The sequence below is a fragment of the Ixodes scapularis genome, unplaced genomic scaffold (genome assembly GCF_016920785.2).
Source record: "Ixodes scapularis isolate PalLabHiFi unplaced genomic scaffold, ASM1692078v2 PGA_scaffold5__190_contigs__length_132052651, whole genome shotgun sequence".
Taxonomy (NCBI): Eukaryota; Metazoa; Arthropoda; class Arachnida; order Ixodida; family Ixodidae; genus Ixodes; species Ixodes scapularis.
Genome location: NW_024609880.1, coordinates 25,289,200 through 25,306,313, shown reverse-complemented (window position 1 = coordinate 25,306,313; position 17,114 = coordinate 25,289,200). Strand labels below are relative to the sequence as shown.

Sequence of the window (17,114 nt, the reverse complement as noted above, 5' to 3'; positions counted from 1 at the left end):
TTCGCTTCTCTTTCCCGTTTCTTTTTATCTTCGTCGGGAATGGCGACACCATCTTTTCTGCAAAGTTCGATAACTGTTTGCACGGTCATTTTTATCCTTACTTTTTGTTTTGCTCTTTATGCTCCAGCAGCTCGTGCGCTTGCTCTGGTAATATTAACATGTTGTTTTTGCATGTTTTAATCATTACGACGTAGTTCGAGTAGCTAAACGCCTTTTTTCCGCTTCCCAGACGCGTTTCAAACGCGTGTGATCCCCTGAGAGGCGTTTGAGACCGCTAAATAAACTGCTCTATCTTTGTTTATGCGCGCGTTGTTATTCGATTGTCGTTGCAGTTGCGATCAGTGGATTCCGCTTTGCAAGCGGAGAGACCGTAATATATTCTTTCTGCTGTTAGGGCGACAAAACGGGGCTCGTAAAGCTCGAGGACGTCGCGAAGCCTATACTTTTCCATTGCGTCGACTGCTTCCGTAGACTCCGAGTCCGCTAGAGGCGCCACTGTCACGTTCGCCGCCGCTCCTATGGGAAGAGTTTCCAGTATTGGCGAAGCTATATCGTATTTGGAAAAAGCAAACAAAATGCCAAATCCGTGAAGTGTTGCTGCCCATCTGGAAGTAGCTAATGCCAAGAACAAGCAGCATATTTAAAAACCACCAAATACGAGGGGTGATGAAAAAGTTCCGGGACTGATTTTGTAGCGCAAAAAGTGAGCACAGTACAGTGATGCGCGCGCAGCAGTCGAAGGAAGGGGCCTTTGTGTCTCTTTATACCAATGGGCGTCGCTCTGTGACCATTTGGAGCTGCGCTACACTAGTTTGTTTGACCACACGCACGAGCATGATGGCGCTCTTTCCATACACTGCAAACCAAGGCGAGAACGAACATCAATTTTACTTCAAGCTCAGCAAACATAAAGCAGAGACCTCTAAAATGATTTAGAAGGCATATGTAAAAAAAAGTGAGGTGTGCGAGGTGTTTGGAGTGGCACTCGCGCCTCAAGAATGGCAGAACGTCACCGAAGTCAAGGAGAGGTCGGATAAAGTCGCCTTACCGCTCTTCGTCTTCCAGCAATGCTCTGCCGTTCCTGATGCGCGATTGCCACTCAAAAAAACTTCGCGAAAGGCACTGCTTTTTTACACAAGCCTGCTGAATTATATCGAAGGTATCTGCTTTATATTTGCCGCGTTTTACACAAAATTGAAGGTCGCTCTCGCTTTGGTTTGTAGTGTATAGTAAAATCGCCATTGTGCCCATGCACGTGGTGACAAAAACTCGTGAAACGCAGCTCCAACGGTTCACAGAGCGGCGCCCTTTGGTGTAACGAGACACGAAGGTCCCTTCCTTCGACTGCTGAGCGCGCATCATTGTGCTGCCCTCTCTTTTTACGCTACAAAATCAGTCCCGGAACTTTCTGATCGCACCTCGTGTACATCGCACCCGAAATCCTCGCAAAGCGTTTTTGTAGAAACCATTCGAAAGAGGAGCCCCAGAGCTTTCAGCGTTCGCTTACTTATTTGTGCCACATCGCTCAAGCCTTTGTTCCCTATTCACCGAAGCAAATATACAGCTAGTGTTTGCACACGCCTCTACGCCGCGCCACAAGCGAGACCCCAGCATCCAGTTTCATCCACGCGGCTTTTGGATTGTCCTTTTCTGGCCGAGTTGTGGGTTTCGTAATCGAATTTCGTTCGGGTCCATTTGGACAATTGGTAGCGATACAACCGTAACAGCTCCAACAACTCTAGACTAACGTTTATTACGAAAGGTTTTTTTTTTTCTTTTTGTGAATGTGTTTTTTTATCTGCTCCATGTTCCTGGGGCCCGCTACTTCAACCGAAAGTGTGAAGGCTTGTTCTTTATGTCTGGTCGTACTGATTCGCCAGCGGTATTTCCTTTCACGTCTTTCCACACGTCAAACTGGAGTGCACTGTGGAATGTGTCATTTTGCCCTGCGACGTGATACGTTGCAACGATTTGTTCTGGAGGACGCTATTTCGGGGATTACTCCTCGTGTACCCATCTTTCGGGGCATTTTCTGCAGCTGGCACCATAGTATCTTATATTTCATGGCACAACTGAAGTGTCTTCTTGCTTTTATCCTTGTTTTACTCCGCTCATATTTATCGATGCCTGACGTTGGCACTGTGAGTTCTATAGAATTGCTTTGAAAGAGTAACAACAGTGTTCAGTAGAAACACAAAGTAACATTGCATTATCACTGTATTAAACATAATTTGTAAGCAAGCGAAAACCTCTAAGTAAGCTTGCCGAAACCTATTAATATTAAAACCTTTGTCATCATTTTCGAATTTAGTCATCGGCAGTGGCGGTCTCATTATAGAGGGTGATTTTTTAGACTTTGCATATAAGTCTTTAAAATGTGATGTAAGCTACACGGCAAGAGGGAGATGATGTAGGGCACTAATCGTTGCGAAAGTTCGGATTATGAGCTAAAAGTTGTATCCTAAATTTCTCATTTGGCAAACTAAATACATGATACGTTTGAAAAACCCTCAGGGTGTCGACGAAATCACTCAATCTATACATTTACAAATACTTTGAGCGAATGAGAAGCGCGGTTGTTTTCAATTCAGCGATGATCTTTCTACCATATAAATGAGGTTTGCTAAAAAGTTTTTTTTGAGCTGGTTGCTTGATGAACCGCTAGGGGTAACAAACGCAGCCTTTGTTCTGACTTGGCGCAATGCTTAGGCGGCATTTGCCACTGTATTTATTCAGAGGAAGTGAGAAAAAGAAATTTTCAGATCATAGTCGCCGAAGTGCACTGCCTCGTCTTCCCCTCCCCCTTGTCCCGTTGCGCAGTTTTACCGCGAAATGCTTAATGACGAATTTAGGATGATATAAGCACGAACCTGTAATGCGTTCACGTTTCGGCGGTGGTGAACTTAGAATCGACGAATAGAACATCGAAAAGACAACGGCTCAAACTGAATGCAAATAATGTTTTAAACATTGTTCAGGGACTATGGAGTTTCCATGCAGCTTTTAAAAGTGTAAGCCGTCCGGATATCTGTGAACGTTTTTAATTCTACTTGTAGTTAACGAGGATTGCTGCAAATATTAAAATCGCGAGTGAGTAACCTGCATACCAACTCAGTAGCGCATCTCAGGTGATTTTGAAACCAAAAACGCTTGCGGATATAGCTTTGCTACGGTGTTGGCTATAAAGAGAAAGTAAAGCTACGATTTGAGCCAAGAAAACAGGTTACAACGTATCCGAATAACTCGTGTAAAATGGTGAGCAGGAGAAATGAAAGCTCGTGTACAAGATACCTGCAATATTTCCTGGTGCTCAATTCATCTCCTGCCCTTTTTGTACCTGGATGAGCACTAGGCCGGTGTACAGTCCTGAAGCCACAACTGGTTTATGCAGGCTATACATGTCGGTTTACCAGCAGTACTGCACCGCCCAAATTGGCCATCTATAGCCAGGACGCCAGGTGTTATTTTCGGTCAACCTAACTTCACGCTCTCTAAATCCCCACAACATACATACATGATGCTTTTGGCCTATGCCGTTCATCCCCATAGTTTTATTAAATAAGCGTGTTAGCCACGGATAGGCGCTTTGCTTTTCATCAAAAAAAAGTACGTTAATTATGTTTAGGGTTCTTCTCGGTTAAAAGAAATATAAAGCACCCCGGCAGCGACTGCAAAGGAGGAGTGTAATTGTTTTGGCAGTGCGGCACACTTCATCACGCCCCTAAACATGCACATTCTCTGGTGTTTTTCCATACAAAACCAAACCGACCAGGCCCAAAGCAAGAATTTCGCGTTCTTTTCAAGCCTGTGTAGTCACGTTACCCGCATATTTTACCCTCGTGCTGTGGTAAGCAAGATAGGGTCCCTTTACTAAATACCCGTATGCTCCGAAATACTACGAACCCCACTAGACAAGAGCTTAAGAGTGGTTACACGCATTTAGAATAAAAATATATTCTCAAAAATATTGTGCTGTCCCCACTCATAAATTCCCGTCATTTTTTTTTCTTTGTTTTGGAACAGTCGTCATAAGTAATTTACTATAACTGCGATTTAATTCGATACATAAAAATCAGATTTTGAACTGTGGCCCTTTAGGATGCCACTTTAACGATAACACAGTAAGTTTTCTTCTGAAGCTTTAGACTAGTATTAACCTGCTACTAACTCTAGCCAGAAGAGCGAAGGGTCAGGGAAAACTGTAAGAAACACTGGTGGACGAATTATCGACCTCTAGTATTAGCGTCACGCCCTTAAGGCCTCCTCAGAGACAATTGAGATAATTAGCTTTTCCAATTTCTTATTCGTGACCTAGCAATCCGACTCGCAAACACAAATAGACAGATTTTCCACAGCCTAGGCACCCTGAAGAAAACTGCGGAACGTCGGACATGCTTCGGCTAACCCAAGCCAGGAAGGGCAAAGGAAGATGGTGTTTTGTATCTATCATTCGATTCAGCCGGCACTCTGTCAGAGTGGAGAACTGACGTGTTTTTATTGCTTGATTGCCAACGAAGCCCGCACGTTTGACTGCCGGGAGTTTCCACCCCTTCATGCCGGCTGAAGCAAGTTGTATCCCTGGACTGGTATACGACGTATGTAATTGAATTAACCTGCTATTTTCTTGCATGTTATATTCCAATGGATTTAGGTTTTCCTACCCTGTTTCCTTATTGAAATAGCTAACGGGCGTGCCACGGTGATTCCCTAACGCTAACCATTGAAGATGCCGAAATAGAGGAGTTCAATGTTCACGCCCGTCTTTTTGGTATGGGCGGGAGTCGTACTGGTAGTGATTTGTAAAACTCGCTGTCACGTATGGCATATTAGAAAAAATAGAAAAATAAGAAAAGAAAACAGTATACCCGCACCTGCACCAGTAAACTACACAAGCGAGTATAAGACGCCTTCTGAAAGCCAAGAGATTTCGCACCTTCTAGAAACATATCAAACAATTATTGACCATCAGGCTGATTGTGTCGTTGAAGAAATCAATTTAAACGGTAGCAGGAGTTTTTATTGTAAGAATAATACCAGGAACGTTTCTTATGGGGAAAGTAGTTATTGGCGAGGTTTTCTGGTGGGTCCCAGAGGTGTGTCGTGTGCACGTCGTGACCCGGAAAATATGTCGGGAAAATGTGGTCTCTAAATTTGGCGGAGAATCACGATGGAAGGTGACAGTGTCACCTTCAACGATGGAAGGTCACAGTGTCACCTTCCATCGTGATTCCCAACTAAATATAAAAGAAACGTGTCCTCTCAGTTGGGCGAAGGAGCACAGTGTCACCTCACAGCGTGATTTGTCCGCTAAATCTAGCGGGAATCTATAGTCACGTGACATCATGGTGTCAGTGACGTCGCAGTCTCGACTGACGTCATTTTGTCATGTGGTGTCATGCTGTCACGAATCATTCATGAGGGATTGAAATTCCTGTTTTTTATGCAATGCAGGCGTTTAAAATGAGTAAATTAATGCACTTTTAAAACTGTACATTAGAAAGACGCGCGCCGTCATAGTATGCTGCCTGGAACGCGTTCCCGACTAGTGTGTTTACTGCGTTCAAAAAAGTGGTCCCCCAATTTCCGCCTGGTGACGTCATAGAAGTGTCACGCTGTCGCCGCTCGCGATCCTGGCGGCGTCCCAACAAAATTGGTGAATGCGGCAGACGCCTGTTCCGCTGCACGTCGCTCTCCAGCGTGACAGACCACGGAAGTTTCGGCAGTCAGAAGTTTAAACGCCGTGACGACAGCGTCCCTCGCGTTCGCTCGTGATTTTCGCTAGTGTTTCTACGGCCAACCGCCAGGATCGCGGCATCCGACAGCGTGACACTTCGGATTCTGTAACGTCGTTTGTTGCCACCTCGGGACCACCACTTATGTATGGACAGCATCGAACGCTAAAAACACCAATCGGAGACGCACTCCAGGCACCATAATCGTAGTAAACATTTTAAAAAGATTGTATGCTAAGCTCGGCACCGGCGTGCTATTGCGCGCTCTCAACGCTCCCGACATCTGTCGGCGGCCGATAACAGTAGGCTAGCACGGTCATCACATCATCTGCGTATGCAGCCACAGATTGCCCAAAACGGGGTTTTTCTTTTTTTCGTTTTCGAACAAAGTATGTCGGTCTGTTGATACTTTCACCCTAAATTACCACCACCCTACCTCAGCTCTATGATAAATGTCACTGCGTTTGGTTGAGAAACTGAACTTTGCGGGCTTCTAAAGCGGTTTCGAATTGCGTTACTGTATAAATGCTGTATTTTAACGAAGGCTTCAAAAATCCCGAAAAGTAGAGCAGTTGAGGAAAAGATACGCGCTTCCCAGGAATAAACTGCCAGCAATGGCGAACGTTAAGGGTTGCAAAAGAAACCACAAATTAGCTGACTAATGAAATAATATTGAATAATACACTTTTTTAATCAATGGGAAAAAAACATGCGGTTCAAGGAGAAGTTGTGTTAAGCTTATTCAAAACGCAATAAAGCAACTAACTTTGGCGACATATAAGGCAGAGCAATATTTTACGGCGTTTTGAAGCAACACTCCATTTCGACGCTTTTCTGGATATTGGTTTCTTATCCAAGCGAATCTTTGCACCAGAGGTCCTGCTTCGCGGTGAACGAGGCGCGAAGCCACTGCCTCGCTCACAGGATCGAGGGAAACATGACGCACGTTTGTTGCCCGTCTCGGCCGCTGGGGAGCGGGACCGCACGCGCAAAGATACGCTCTGATGGGAAACCGAAACCTAGAAACGTGACAGTAAAACCAATACTGGGGTACGAAAACAAAAAAGAAAGAAAAGCAAAGAAAGAAAGAAAAAGAACAGGCGACGTCTCTATCTGGGCCTAAGCTTTACCATCACGTCCCGAACTCCGACAAAAGCCAGGGTGCGGGTGAGCTGGTTCAAGTCTGACAATACTGACAGTACTCCAGGTTTGCCATTTTACAACTATGACTAGTGCTTTCTAGAAACACGTGCCAACTGAGTGTCTTCGTCTGAATTCCGTAAAAGGCTGCCCCTGCCTTGTATCTTTCTAAAATTAGGACATTACGTGGTTTTCGATAATGCTTGGCATGTTTCTCATTGGAACCATGTGTTTATTTTTAATCATGAAAAGGTAACTTGTTCTTTTTGGTTTCGTATTTAACGAATCAGCGTGACTGTTTGGAATTCCTGACATTCTCAACCACCAAATTTTGAGAGAGTTTTAAAAACCTTCGCTGAAACGCCATGTATGTATCTTACACCGCGCTCCAGTCTCCAGGATCATTCCATGCCAAAGGTAACGCGGCAATAACTTCATATCTCGGATATCTACGAAAACAATATTTTAGATAACGAAGCTTCTGAACTAAAGAAAAGCAATTTTTTCTAAGAAAAACTAAATTTTATTTTCGCGAACATTATGCCCCAATTTTGTGGAATTTGCGCAAAACTCATGTAGTTACAAAAATAAAATGGTGAAAAAACGATTGCTTACCACACAAGTTTAGGTCGATGCTTAATTGCTTATTATTATCTTTTATTTTACACAAAACCATAAACATTAAAGTACGTCATTTTGAGTCAAAGTAGAAGTTCCAAAAGAGACTTTATGAGGAGTTTTTTTTTTCTACTTATCTTTGTGTTAGGTGCTAGCAACAACATGCTTTCCTTTGTTATTATAAAACTAATAATTCAACTACACGCATTAAATTTTAAGCCATTATTTCTTGCGTTTTATTTAAATGACAAAATATCTCGTTTATTCAAAAGAGCGTTATTGAGGGTCAGAAAAATCATAGCGGGCAACTGTGCCCGCAACTTGAGAACAAACCGACAATTCAATAAACTTAATCTGTTCAACCTATGCCAAAAGTTATGTAATTACTTCTTGTTGTTTCTAAGAAAGTATTTTATTAAAGATGAGCCTCTCCGACCATGCCGCCAGGCGCCCCCATCGTAGGCGAGGCACGCCGGCGTTCGCCAATGAGGCGTCAACGGTGTGAAACACCGCCGCAAGGTGTTCAACATTCTCCTGAAAACTCCTTTTATTCAATTAAAGTGGATATTATCCTCCCTTCTATGCATCCCTATACTCTTTAAGTTACGTAATGATACTGGCGTGTAAAGTTTACTCTACCTCTCCCCAGGTCATAACTGCCGACGAGCGCAGGCCTGCATCGATTGCTTCCCGAGGTAGGGAAGGCATAGGCGCGTCGCTCTCATCTGTTATTTCTCCAGATAGAAACCTAATTAACAGCAGGTAGCCATTTATCGAAGCAAAACTATAACAATAATGTAGTTTTCCCAATAAACTTAAATGCCGTCTGATAGATCTAGAATGCATTGAAGTTCGTTGGCGCATCCACCAAGGACGCACTGCCGAGATACTGGCGACGCCATGCTAACGAGTAGATAACTATTCCAAGTGTCATTATGGGCAGGGCTTGCGGCAATATTTTTCCGCGCAATATTCTAGTCCGCAGTAAAAGCGTAAAAACCCCTGGTCGATGAAAACACAAACACTATTACCATTTCGCAAAATGTGTTAATTGGTAAAGCATGTGATAGTAGTTGGTGTCAATACTGGAATCGCAGCATAGGATATGAAACCATTAATTAAAAGTTAATAAACAATCTTTTTATTAAACTCACTTACCATGACAAATATTCCCTGATTTAGTGTCCGTCGACTCTGCCGCTCACATGGCGAAGACGGCACCAGAGTCATTCACACATTTCATCAAACACACTCCCTCTACATATCCTAGTAAGTTCACAATTCGAGATCTGTTCTGCTGGCCTCCAGTGTATTGCGGAGTCTAAAATACTGTACACGTACGGAACCTCGGATATGTGAGGCCTCCGCCTCAAAGAGAGGCATGCTTTTTCCATCATTACACTGCTTCTGGTAACACAACATTTTCTATCAAAATGCATTGAAAGGGGCAATAAAGATGATACTGCGATCGTCTGTCCTTGGTCATAACGGATTCTGCCGGCCGTAAGGATCCTAAAAAAAATCGGCATCCAGTGAAAAAATCACGCGACGCCGTTTTCTTTTTTTTTTTTAAACGCGATGAAAAGTCGGGACACACCCTTTTCTGAGCGTATTTTTTTGCTCAAGCACCGGTGTCAGAGCGGTGACGATCGCGCTCGTCTGCAAATCGCACGCAGCCTTAAGAGATGGCTTGCGATTGGCCGGTGAGCACCCATCGTCCCTGCTCTGACACCGCTGTTTTGGTCTGCCTGAGCGGGAAAATACGCTCAGATTGGGTTGTGTCCCGACCTTTCATCATGCTTTCAATGGGGAGATCACCGTGGCGCGATTGTAACTTTTAGATTTGAAGGGTGCTTAGGGCCCGTGGAATCAGTTATGACCTGGAATAGATGATCGTATACTCCTACTTACTTCCCTCTTAAATCCAATGGGGAAGTGGCATCACCCTTATGATTTCGCATTGGCGAAGAGCTATCCGGTCTGGATTGCATTTTTTTATACTTGAACATACGAAAAACGAGGCTGACGCGCAGTATGCATTTCCAAACTCTGGAAGCGGACAATACAGGCCTGTTCGTCCTCAATTACGCTGGCAGAAATAGAGTAAAATTGAGACGGCAGTATGATTGCGTAACGTAAAGAGGATACGGATACATCGAAATGAGGATAATGTCCGTTTCAACTGAACAAAGCGTCCTTTCAGGAGAGCGTTGAAAACTTTGCGTCGGCGTCTGACAACGTTGACGGCTCGCACGCGAACGCCGGTGTGCGTCGCCCACGATGCGGGCGCCTGGAGGAAAAATCAGAGACTCCCCTTTAAAGAAACAAAAGAAATAACAATAACAATCTTTTTTTTTTTTTTTTTGCGGTTGAAGAGATGAGGTGGGTTGAACTTTTGGCTATTTTGAAAGTTGCGGGCACCACTGCTCACATTGTTTTTCTGGCCCTCAATATGGGTGTTTCTGCCTGCATTATAATTTTTGTCATTTTAATAAAGGTAACAAAGCGAGAGTTTGAAAGTTTAATACAAGGAATTCAATTATTAATTATTAGAACAAAAAGTATTGTACCTATTACCCCATTCCAAGTTGAATAACAGAAACAAAAAAACAAAAAATCTCGTAAAGTCTATTTTTTGTTTCGAACTCTCATTTGGACTAGAATTGGCGTCTTGCAATGTCTGAGTGTGAGGCATATTATTAAGTCAGTAGTCGCCCACCTAAAGTTGTGGGGTACGCCACGGTTGTTTTCACTGTTTTTTTTTTCCTTAACTACATGGGTTTTATGCGGATTTCTGAAATTTAGAACTTGATATCAGAAAAAATAAAGATAATAACAATTTCAGGAAAAAAAACTTTTCTTTGAGCTCAGATGCTTCGTTATACAAATTAAATTTATCGTACATATCCCAGACATGAAACGATTGCAGCGTCTCCTTTGGCATGGAAAGACCCTGAATCCTACCAGGCACGCGACGTCGTGTCAGCGTCGCCATGTCATCGGTTTGTACTGTTTATTTTCCTTGTTTTGTTGGTTTTAAGCATTCAGAGCTATCTTGTTCTTGGTTGTCGTTTTTGTTTCCAATAGTGTCGTGTGGCCGGCCCAGCTTTCGTCAAGTTGAGCCGGCCAACTAGACCAACTCTCTTCGACCGTCGTACACTTCACTTTTCAAGGCGACATCAGAGTTATACCTCGAGTTAGGATGAAATTCTGCAATTCAAAACCATAACACCCCTTCATATACAAACCTTCCCGGCCGTTGGCAACACCATCGCCATCATTACCGAAAACTCAGCGGCACAACTGATCCCAACCTATAGGTAATCGGCTCTTTAAAGTGGGTACTTTATACTATGTCTACAACGACAGTGAATAAAAAAAAAACCTTGGAGGGCCACTCCTTCAGAGAACGGGAGTGCGGCGCTTACCTGAGATGAAGAGAAGAGCTGGTCAACGTAGAGCCATACCAACTCGACGCGGTCCCCGGCGGCAGCCAGGGACATTCCGAGTAGGAAAGTATAGTGCGCCCCGAACAATGGGACAAGGACCAGCGTGGATTTGAACCATTTCCTGCAAAACAGCATTTCAACTCCCCGTTAGCGAGGTCAGGTGCTTAAGTTCAGAGATTGTGTAGCAATTACTGACTCGATAACAAAAAAAGGAAGACTTTGATGATCACTAAAAAGGTATGTGAGTTCGGAGTCGTGCAGAACACGGAAGCGGTCAATCTAGACGAACAATCGAAGGGTCTGAGGAATCACACAACTCAAAATACGATTTGACCAAATAAGACAATGCAGGTATGGACAGTCAGGATGGCGTTTCGCTTTCCCCACAACCTCACATCTGTCGTTTGTTTTATCCAATTGCATAATAAACTTCGTCGTTTGCTGCGATGTTTTTGTTGTCCACCGTGATTTGCTGATTTCGTGTTTAGCCGGAAATTAAACTCACAAACTTTTTAGTAGTGAATTCTTGTGACGTAGAGGAACTAATGGTTTTGATGAGTTTCATCCAAGCGCTCAAATTTCATGTATATTTTGCTATCAGCGAAAACCGTTACTGACTGATAGAGTTGTCCACAATATGTTTAGCTATAAGGAGCAGAAGTATAATAATTTTTGTTACGAGGCTCACTGGTGCAGTTTGTACCACAGCGATTTACGTACTGTAGATTCGAATATTTTCCCCGGGCAATAATCTGCTAGATGATGGGCAAGGAAGTACGCTTTGCCAAAGGTTTTTAGCGCTGTGCCATTTGAACGCCGAGTTTTTGTTAAGTAGTGTTGGCGCTAAAGCGTTATAAGGAACGGCGTTTTCACCAGTAACCCGTTACTTTTTTCGGTAACGTAGTGGCGTACTTGTTACGTTTTCAAAGCGGTAACGGGTAACGTGCTTACGTTACTTATTTCGAGTAACGGGTAACTTAGTTACGTTACTCCCTGTGTCTTCTTCGCGAAACCTATAATATGTACACTTACATTTTTTTCGTGTTTGTATACTTCGTTTCACCGTAAGTCTAGACGCAGCCGACGCGATAGAGCTGATAGGATCGATATGACAGCGTCAGAAGGGCACTATCATGGCGTTCCTCATGTTTCTGTACGTTTTCTATCGTCGCTGAACTAGCCACAAACAAAAACAAGGCCCCAGTCACTTGCGCTTTTGACGCTGCTCGATTGCTTCCGTTACCCGTCGCGTCGGTTGCGTTCGGACTTAAGCTGGAACCAAGTATAGGGGGCAATTAATTGTTTACTGCACTCATTCCGCATACCTTAAAAAGTTTAGGCTTCTCTTCCCCACAAAAAATGTCCCATTTTAGAAAACCCCAGCGTCCACCCCCTTTGTCCCAGTGTCGAAAAACGCTGTAGACAAAACAAAAACGCTCTTACCATCAATTGATAAAGTAAAAAGTACCGCAGGCGTAACGTGCGTTACTTTTTATCTGTAACGGTAACCCGTAGCTTTTATTTTGATGTAACGTAGGCCGGTAACGCGTTCCTTTACTTTACAAGTAACGAGTATAACGAAATTTGTTACTGTGTTTTTGTAACGACTAGAATATTGCTGCCGAGTGAATGTAATTCACTCACACATTTCTCGTGATACATGAAAATAAAATATAAGGCCGTTTTTACTGCAGCCTGTAATTCCGCTGCCCTATTTAATTTTGAAAAAAAAAGAAAGAAATAAAGCAAAACAAATTTCTCACAAACTCGCCAATTCTGAGTTCCAAGCTCAAGCGAAAACTTTGAGCTTTGGGGTAAATTGAAAACGAATCTTTCGTGCTAGAACATTTTTAGGTCGCGCGATGTCAGGTGGACTTCAAAAACGGAGTCCTGTTCTTTATTTGCAAAAATAAATGCAAGCAGTGTCATGCAGTAGCATACCTGGTCACCTCATCGAAAATAACACGAGCGTGCCGGGACACAGTTGAATGAGAATTACGCAATCGCTGCACTCCCATTAAACAAAATTCCATAAAATTTTCTTCATTTTTGAAAATTTCTTGCGAAAAACTACTATGAAAAAATAAAAAAAACGTCTAAAAAGTTATGTTTTATAGCCTAGTAGTTTATTATTGTAATTATCGTAAACGTCCTTTCTAAACAACAATAAAAAAAACTGTCACCGAAAGGGGTTGGTCGCTTACAATAGATAGCAGAAAAACTTTTACACTTCTTCTATTTTGAAATTTACATCCTTCAAATTTTCACGCAGCTGAAATACAGTTTACAAACTGAATGGAATCCGCACTGCCGTCCCACACTCCCAGATATCGGGTAGTAGTACTTACCCCCCTTGCATCATATACACCTTTCCAAAAAACACTTCACCCCAGGGGCAAGGAACCGTTTTCGAGCCCAGTCACTGAGTTTGAGGCTAGACTCTCACCATCGTCCCTCCTAACCCTAACCGAGTGGACTGTGATTTCAATGGGCGTAGCCAGCGTAGACGCAGTTTCAAACGCTGCTGGCGGCTAAATTCTCGTCTTTTCCCGCTATATTTCGTGTTTCATGGTACACGTATTTTTCCGAGGACATTGAGAAAGCATTGTGCCACATTAAAAAAAGGAAAAATAAAAAAGAAATGTAAACTTTTTTTGTTGGGTACGCGCGCGACAGAACGAATGTGACTGAAATGTATAGTTCTAGTTATTTGTGTTTATTACTTACGATAAGTTTTGACGGCGCCGCGGGATTCACCGCATGTGAAACGACAAAGGGCTTCGCTGTCAAAAATGAATTGCACCAGAAGAGGGCCGAAAGGCACGCATTTTTCACGCTCGCAAATAACGTGTTTACCGATGGACAGGACACGGACATACAATGGTGGAAGTGTTAACATTCGAACAATATATCGTACGTACCACACGATGCAGCGTTATCCGAAAATAATTTATTTGAGAAAGATCTCAAATAACACAGTCACAGTCGACGACACTCACATCTTGGCGATCGGACGGAATCAGAGATGACTTCGTTTTGGGGCAAGTTTTGGGGAGAGCTTCCTTTCTTCACAACCGCACCAAGGCAAAGGAACGAACGCGACTGACCCGCCTTTCACCCTAACCCGGACAACCATTTTTGGAGATGACTGAACATTCTACGCGGATTATCTCTAGGAGGGGGGAGAACAATGTTCGCAAAATCGCGTCGAGGGTCGTTCGACGTCCTTCACCTCCTTCGTTTCCCGTGAATGTCGAGCAGAAAGCTTGAATGGCAGGCACTTACCAGCCTTATTTCTCACAATTAAAGACAACACAAGAAGGGTACGCAACACGCATAAAAAAGTTAAATGGAAACTTTCAAAAGGGGCGAGAAAACGTCGATTGCAAAACCGGAAAAGCGTAGGTAGAAAACCACGCTAAGCCGGTCTTCACAATCCGAGAGAGTGGCAGAAAATTTCTAGCTGATAGAGGGCGCGAGAGTCGCACCAGCCGCATCGTTCAGCGGTTTCTGGAGGGCGGCGGAGAAAAGCTCACCGGAAAAAAGCTCACCGGAAAAAAACTCACCGGAGATAAGCTCACCGGAGAAAAGCTCACCGCAAAGCCGGCAGATGCGGAGAAAAGCTCACCGATTTTTTTTTTTTTTAACTTAGCGGATTCTGCGTTAAGAGGCAAGTAAACACAATTCGCATTCGCCGCTTCATTTAAAAAAAAAAATGTCCTTTTTCTTGTAATATTCTTGAAGGTCATTGGGCATATTTACTAATTCCTCAGAAATTAGTAATCACCCATTCTGTATAATAATGAAGCCGCAAAAGTGTTATCAAAACATCATACAGCGGTAAAAAAGACAACAATCTATTGACAACTGAGGGTGCGCCGTCGGTAGTTTTGTCAAATAAAGAGGTTTGTTCTTTCTGAGCTAATATGAATAGCGGTGTGGTGAACCGTTTCAGCTCCAAATATTCTGTAGTGCCTAATAGTTAAGTAGGTATTTGTTGATGCAATCAGTGTCGGCTACGCTCTTTTCTTTCTGTTAATTTCACTAAAAAAACTCTAGTTGCGAGAACAGCTTCGTCCTGTCGTGTTTGTTGTCTTCACTCCTTCGTCGTCGTTTGAGCGGTTTTCATCATGTATAACGTTTACCAACTCGCCCTATTCGCTACCTTACAGAAGACTATTTCTTATATAGGTCAGGAGTAACAACGGTGCCAGTGTGTAGCTCTGAAAGTCATGAGTGGCTCACCTTAGAAGGACACTATCACACAAAGGCAACGTGCGGAAACACCAGCACGAACGGCTAGAAAACGTGCATGTCCGTGGAAGAAAGAAGCCTCAATATCCTACTGACTGTTTTATCCTGTTTTCAAAGGTTAATAAATAATAAAAGCTTCAAAGAGAATTTCAGGCACCGCGTTGTTGCGCATGCACTTTCGGATTTTCGGTGTTTACACTTTTGTTTTTTAGGTTTTAGGGAGACATAAGTTTTCGAACTTTTTCATGTTATTCAAGTTCGTAAAATTTTCAGTTAGGCTTTAGTTGCCTAGAGAGTAAGTCGCAGGAAAAACTGTCCCGCCATTATTAATTTGGGAGCAATATACTTAATAAGCTTGGCAAATACTGTAAAACCCTTAATGTTCGCGAGCCCTCAATTTTGGCGAATTTCACGAATTGAAGAATTCGCGAAATTTAGGGGCGCGCGAAAATTTCGGTCCTTAAGATTTTTAATGCAGGCGTCTGGTATTCGCGAAATTTAGTGGTCGCGATTATGTCATCTGTGACCGATTCGCGAAAAATAGGGGCCGCGAAAATAAAGGGTTTTACAGGAATACAAAAAATACATTTTCTTTTTGACAAAGCTGACGAACTTTAATGATAATAAATTGATATATGTTACGCGTGATCGAACAGCCTCTATATAACAAGAAGAAAAAAAAATCGGTGAGCTTTTCTCCGCATCCGCAGGTTTTGCGGTGAGCTTTTCTCCGGTGAGCTTATCTCCGGTGAGCTTTTTTCCGGTGAGCTTTTCTCCGGTGAGCTTTTCTCCGGGATTCTTTCTGGAAAGGTGTATACCCTAAAAATACACTTCGACGTAGAGTCCACTGCCGTAGACCTGACGATACCGATCTTTACGAGCGTCTTGATAGCGGTGTTGCCTAACTTACTAGAGAGCTAATGTAGGCACCAAAGTCCAGAGAAATAAAAAAAAAATGAAATGCTGAGGATTTTTGCAGCAGGTTCAACGAAACTTCAAGAATTTTCTTGTGGTCTTTAATGCTTACATAAGATATTTTAATAAGTTCTATCACTCGACTATCAAGACGCTCGTGAAAGTTGGTATCGTCGGTTTATTGTCAGTGGACTGAGGGGCGAGATGTATTTTTGTAGAGCGCAGCCCTAAGGCGCCCGTTTCCGGCTTCAGCGTAACCGCGCAGTGCATGATGGCTAACTTTCCCCACTAAATTTAGCGGAAAATTTGTCCTGCTAAATTTAGCGGAAAAATGTGTCGGCTAACTTTAGCGGAAAAGTTTCGCGCTAAATCTAGGGGAAAATTTTCCCCGCTAAATCTAGCGAAAAAATTTCCTCGCTAAATTTAGCGGAAAAAAAACGCCCGCTATAATTAGCGGAAAAAATGCCCCGCTAGACCTAGCGGTAAAATTTTCCCGCAAATTTATCGGAAATTTTCGCCGCCAAATTTAGCTGAAAACATCCAGCGCTAAATCAAGCGGAAAAATTTCCCCCTTTAAATTTAGCGGGGAAATGTTTTCGCCACATTTATTGAAAATTTTCCCCTAAATGAGAGGCGAGCAGGAGAGGGGGAGGGGATAGCCCTCTCTCCGTACCTTTCCTTCCTCCTCCTCAACAGCTGAGCTCGAATTCGGCGTCACAGGGAGTTGTAAACGGCTTTCATGTTTCGGGTGTAATATATCGGACAAGGGATGTAAGTACAGGGAGCCCCAAAAACAATTGACAAGATTTCCTTTTTTCTTTTAAGCAAAAGGATAAAATAAGCATCACCGAACGATCATTTTACGTCAAAATGTAGCCCTAGGGGCCAAAGCTTTTGAAGTAACCGTGTATCTTATTCAAGAGTTATAACCGATATTCTGATATTTTTAATGGGAAAATGGTAGCCGATGCATCTATTATAATGCATGCAGCTGAATGGCGCCAGG

The 17,114-nt window shown here is 43.1% G+C and overlaps 1 protein-coding gene across 1 annotated transcript in view; it reads right to left on the bottom strand.

Moving 5' to 3' along the window:
• The window catches only part of LOC120841730 (parathyroid hormone/parathyroid hormone-related peptide receptor-like), a 327,477-nt gene that overhangs the window by 39,838 nt on the left and 270,525 nt on the right, over positions 1-17,114 (bottom strand). The window contains exon 10 of the mRNA XM_042293968.1: positions 10,919-11,060. Coding sequence (XP_042149902.1) covers positions 10,919-11,060 — 142 coding nt within the window. The remainder of the gene's footprint in view (positions 1-10,918; positions 11,061-17,114) is intronic.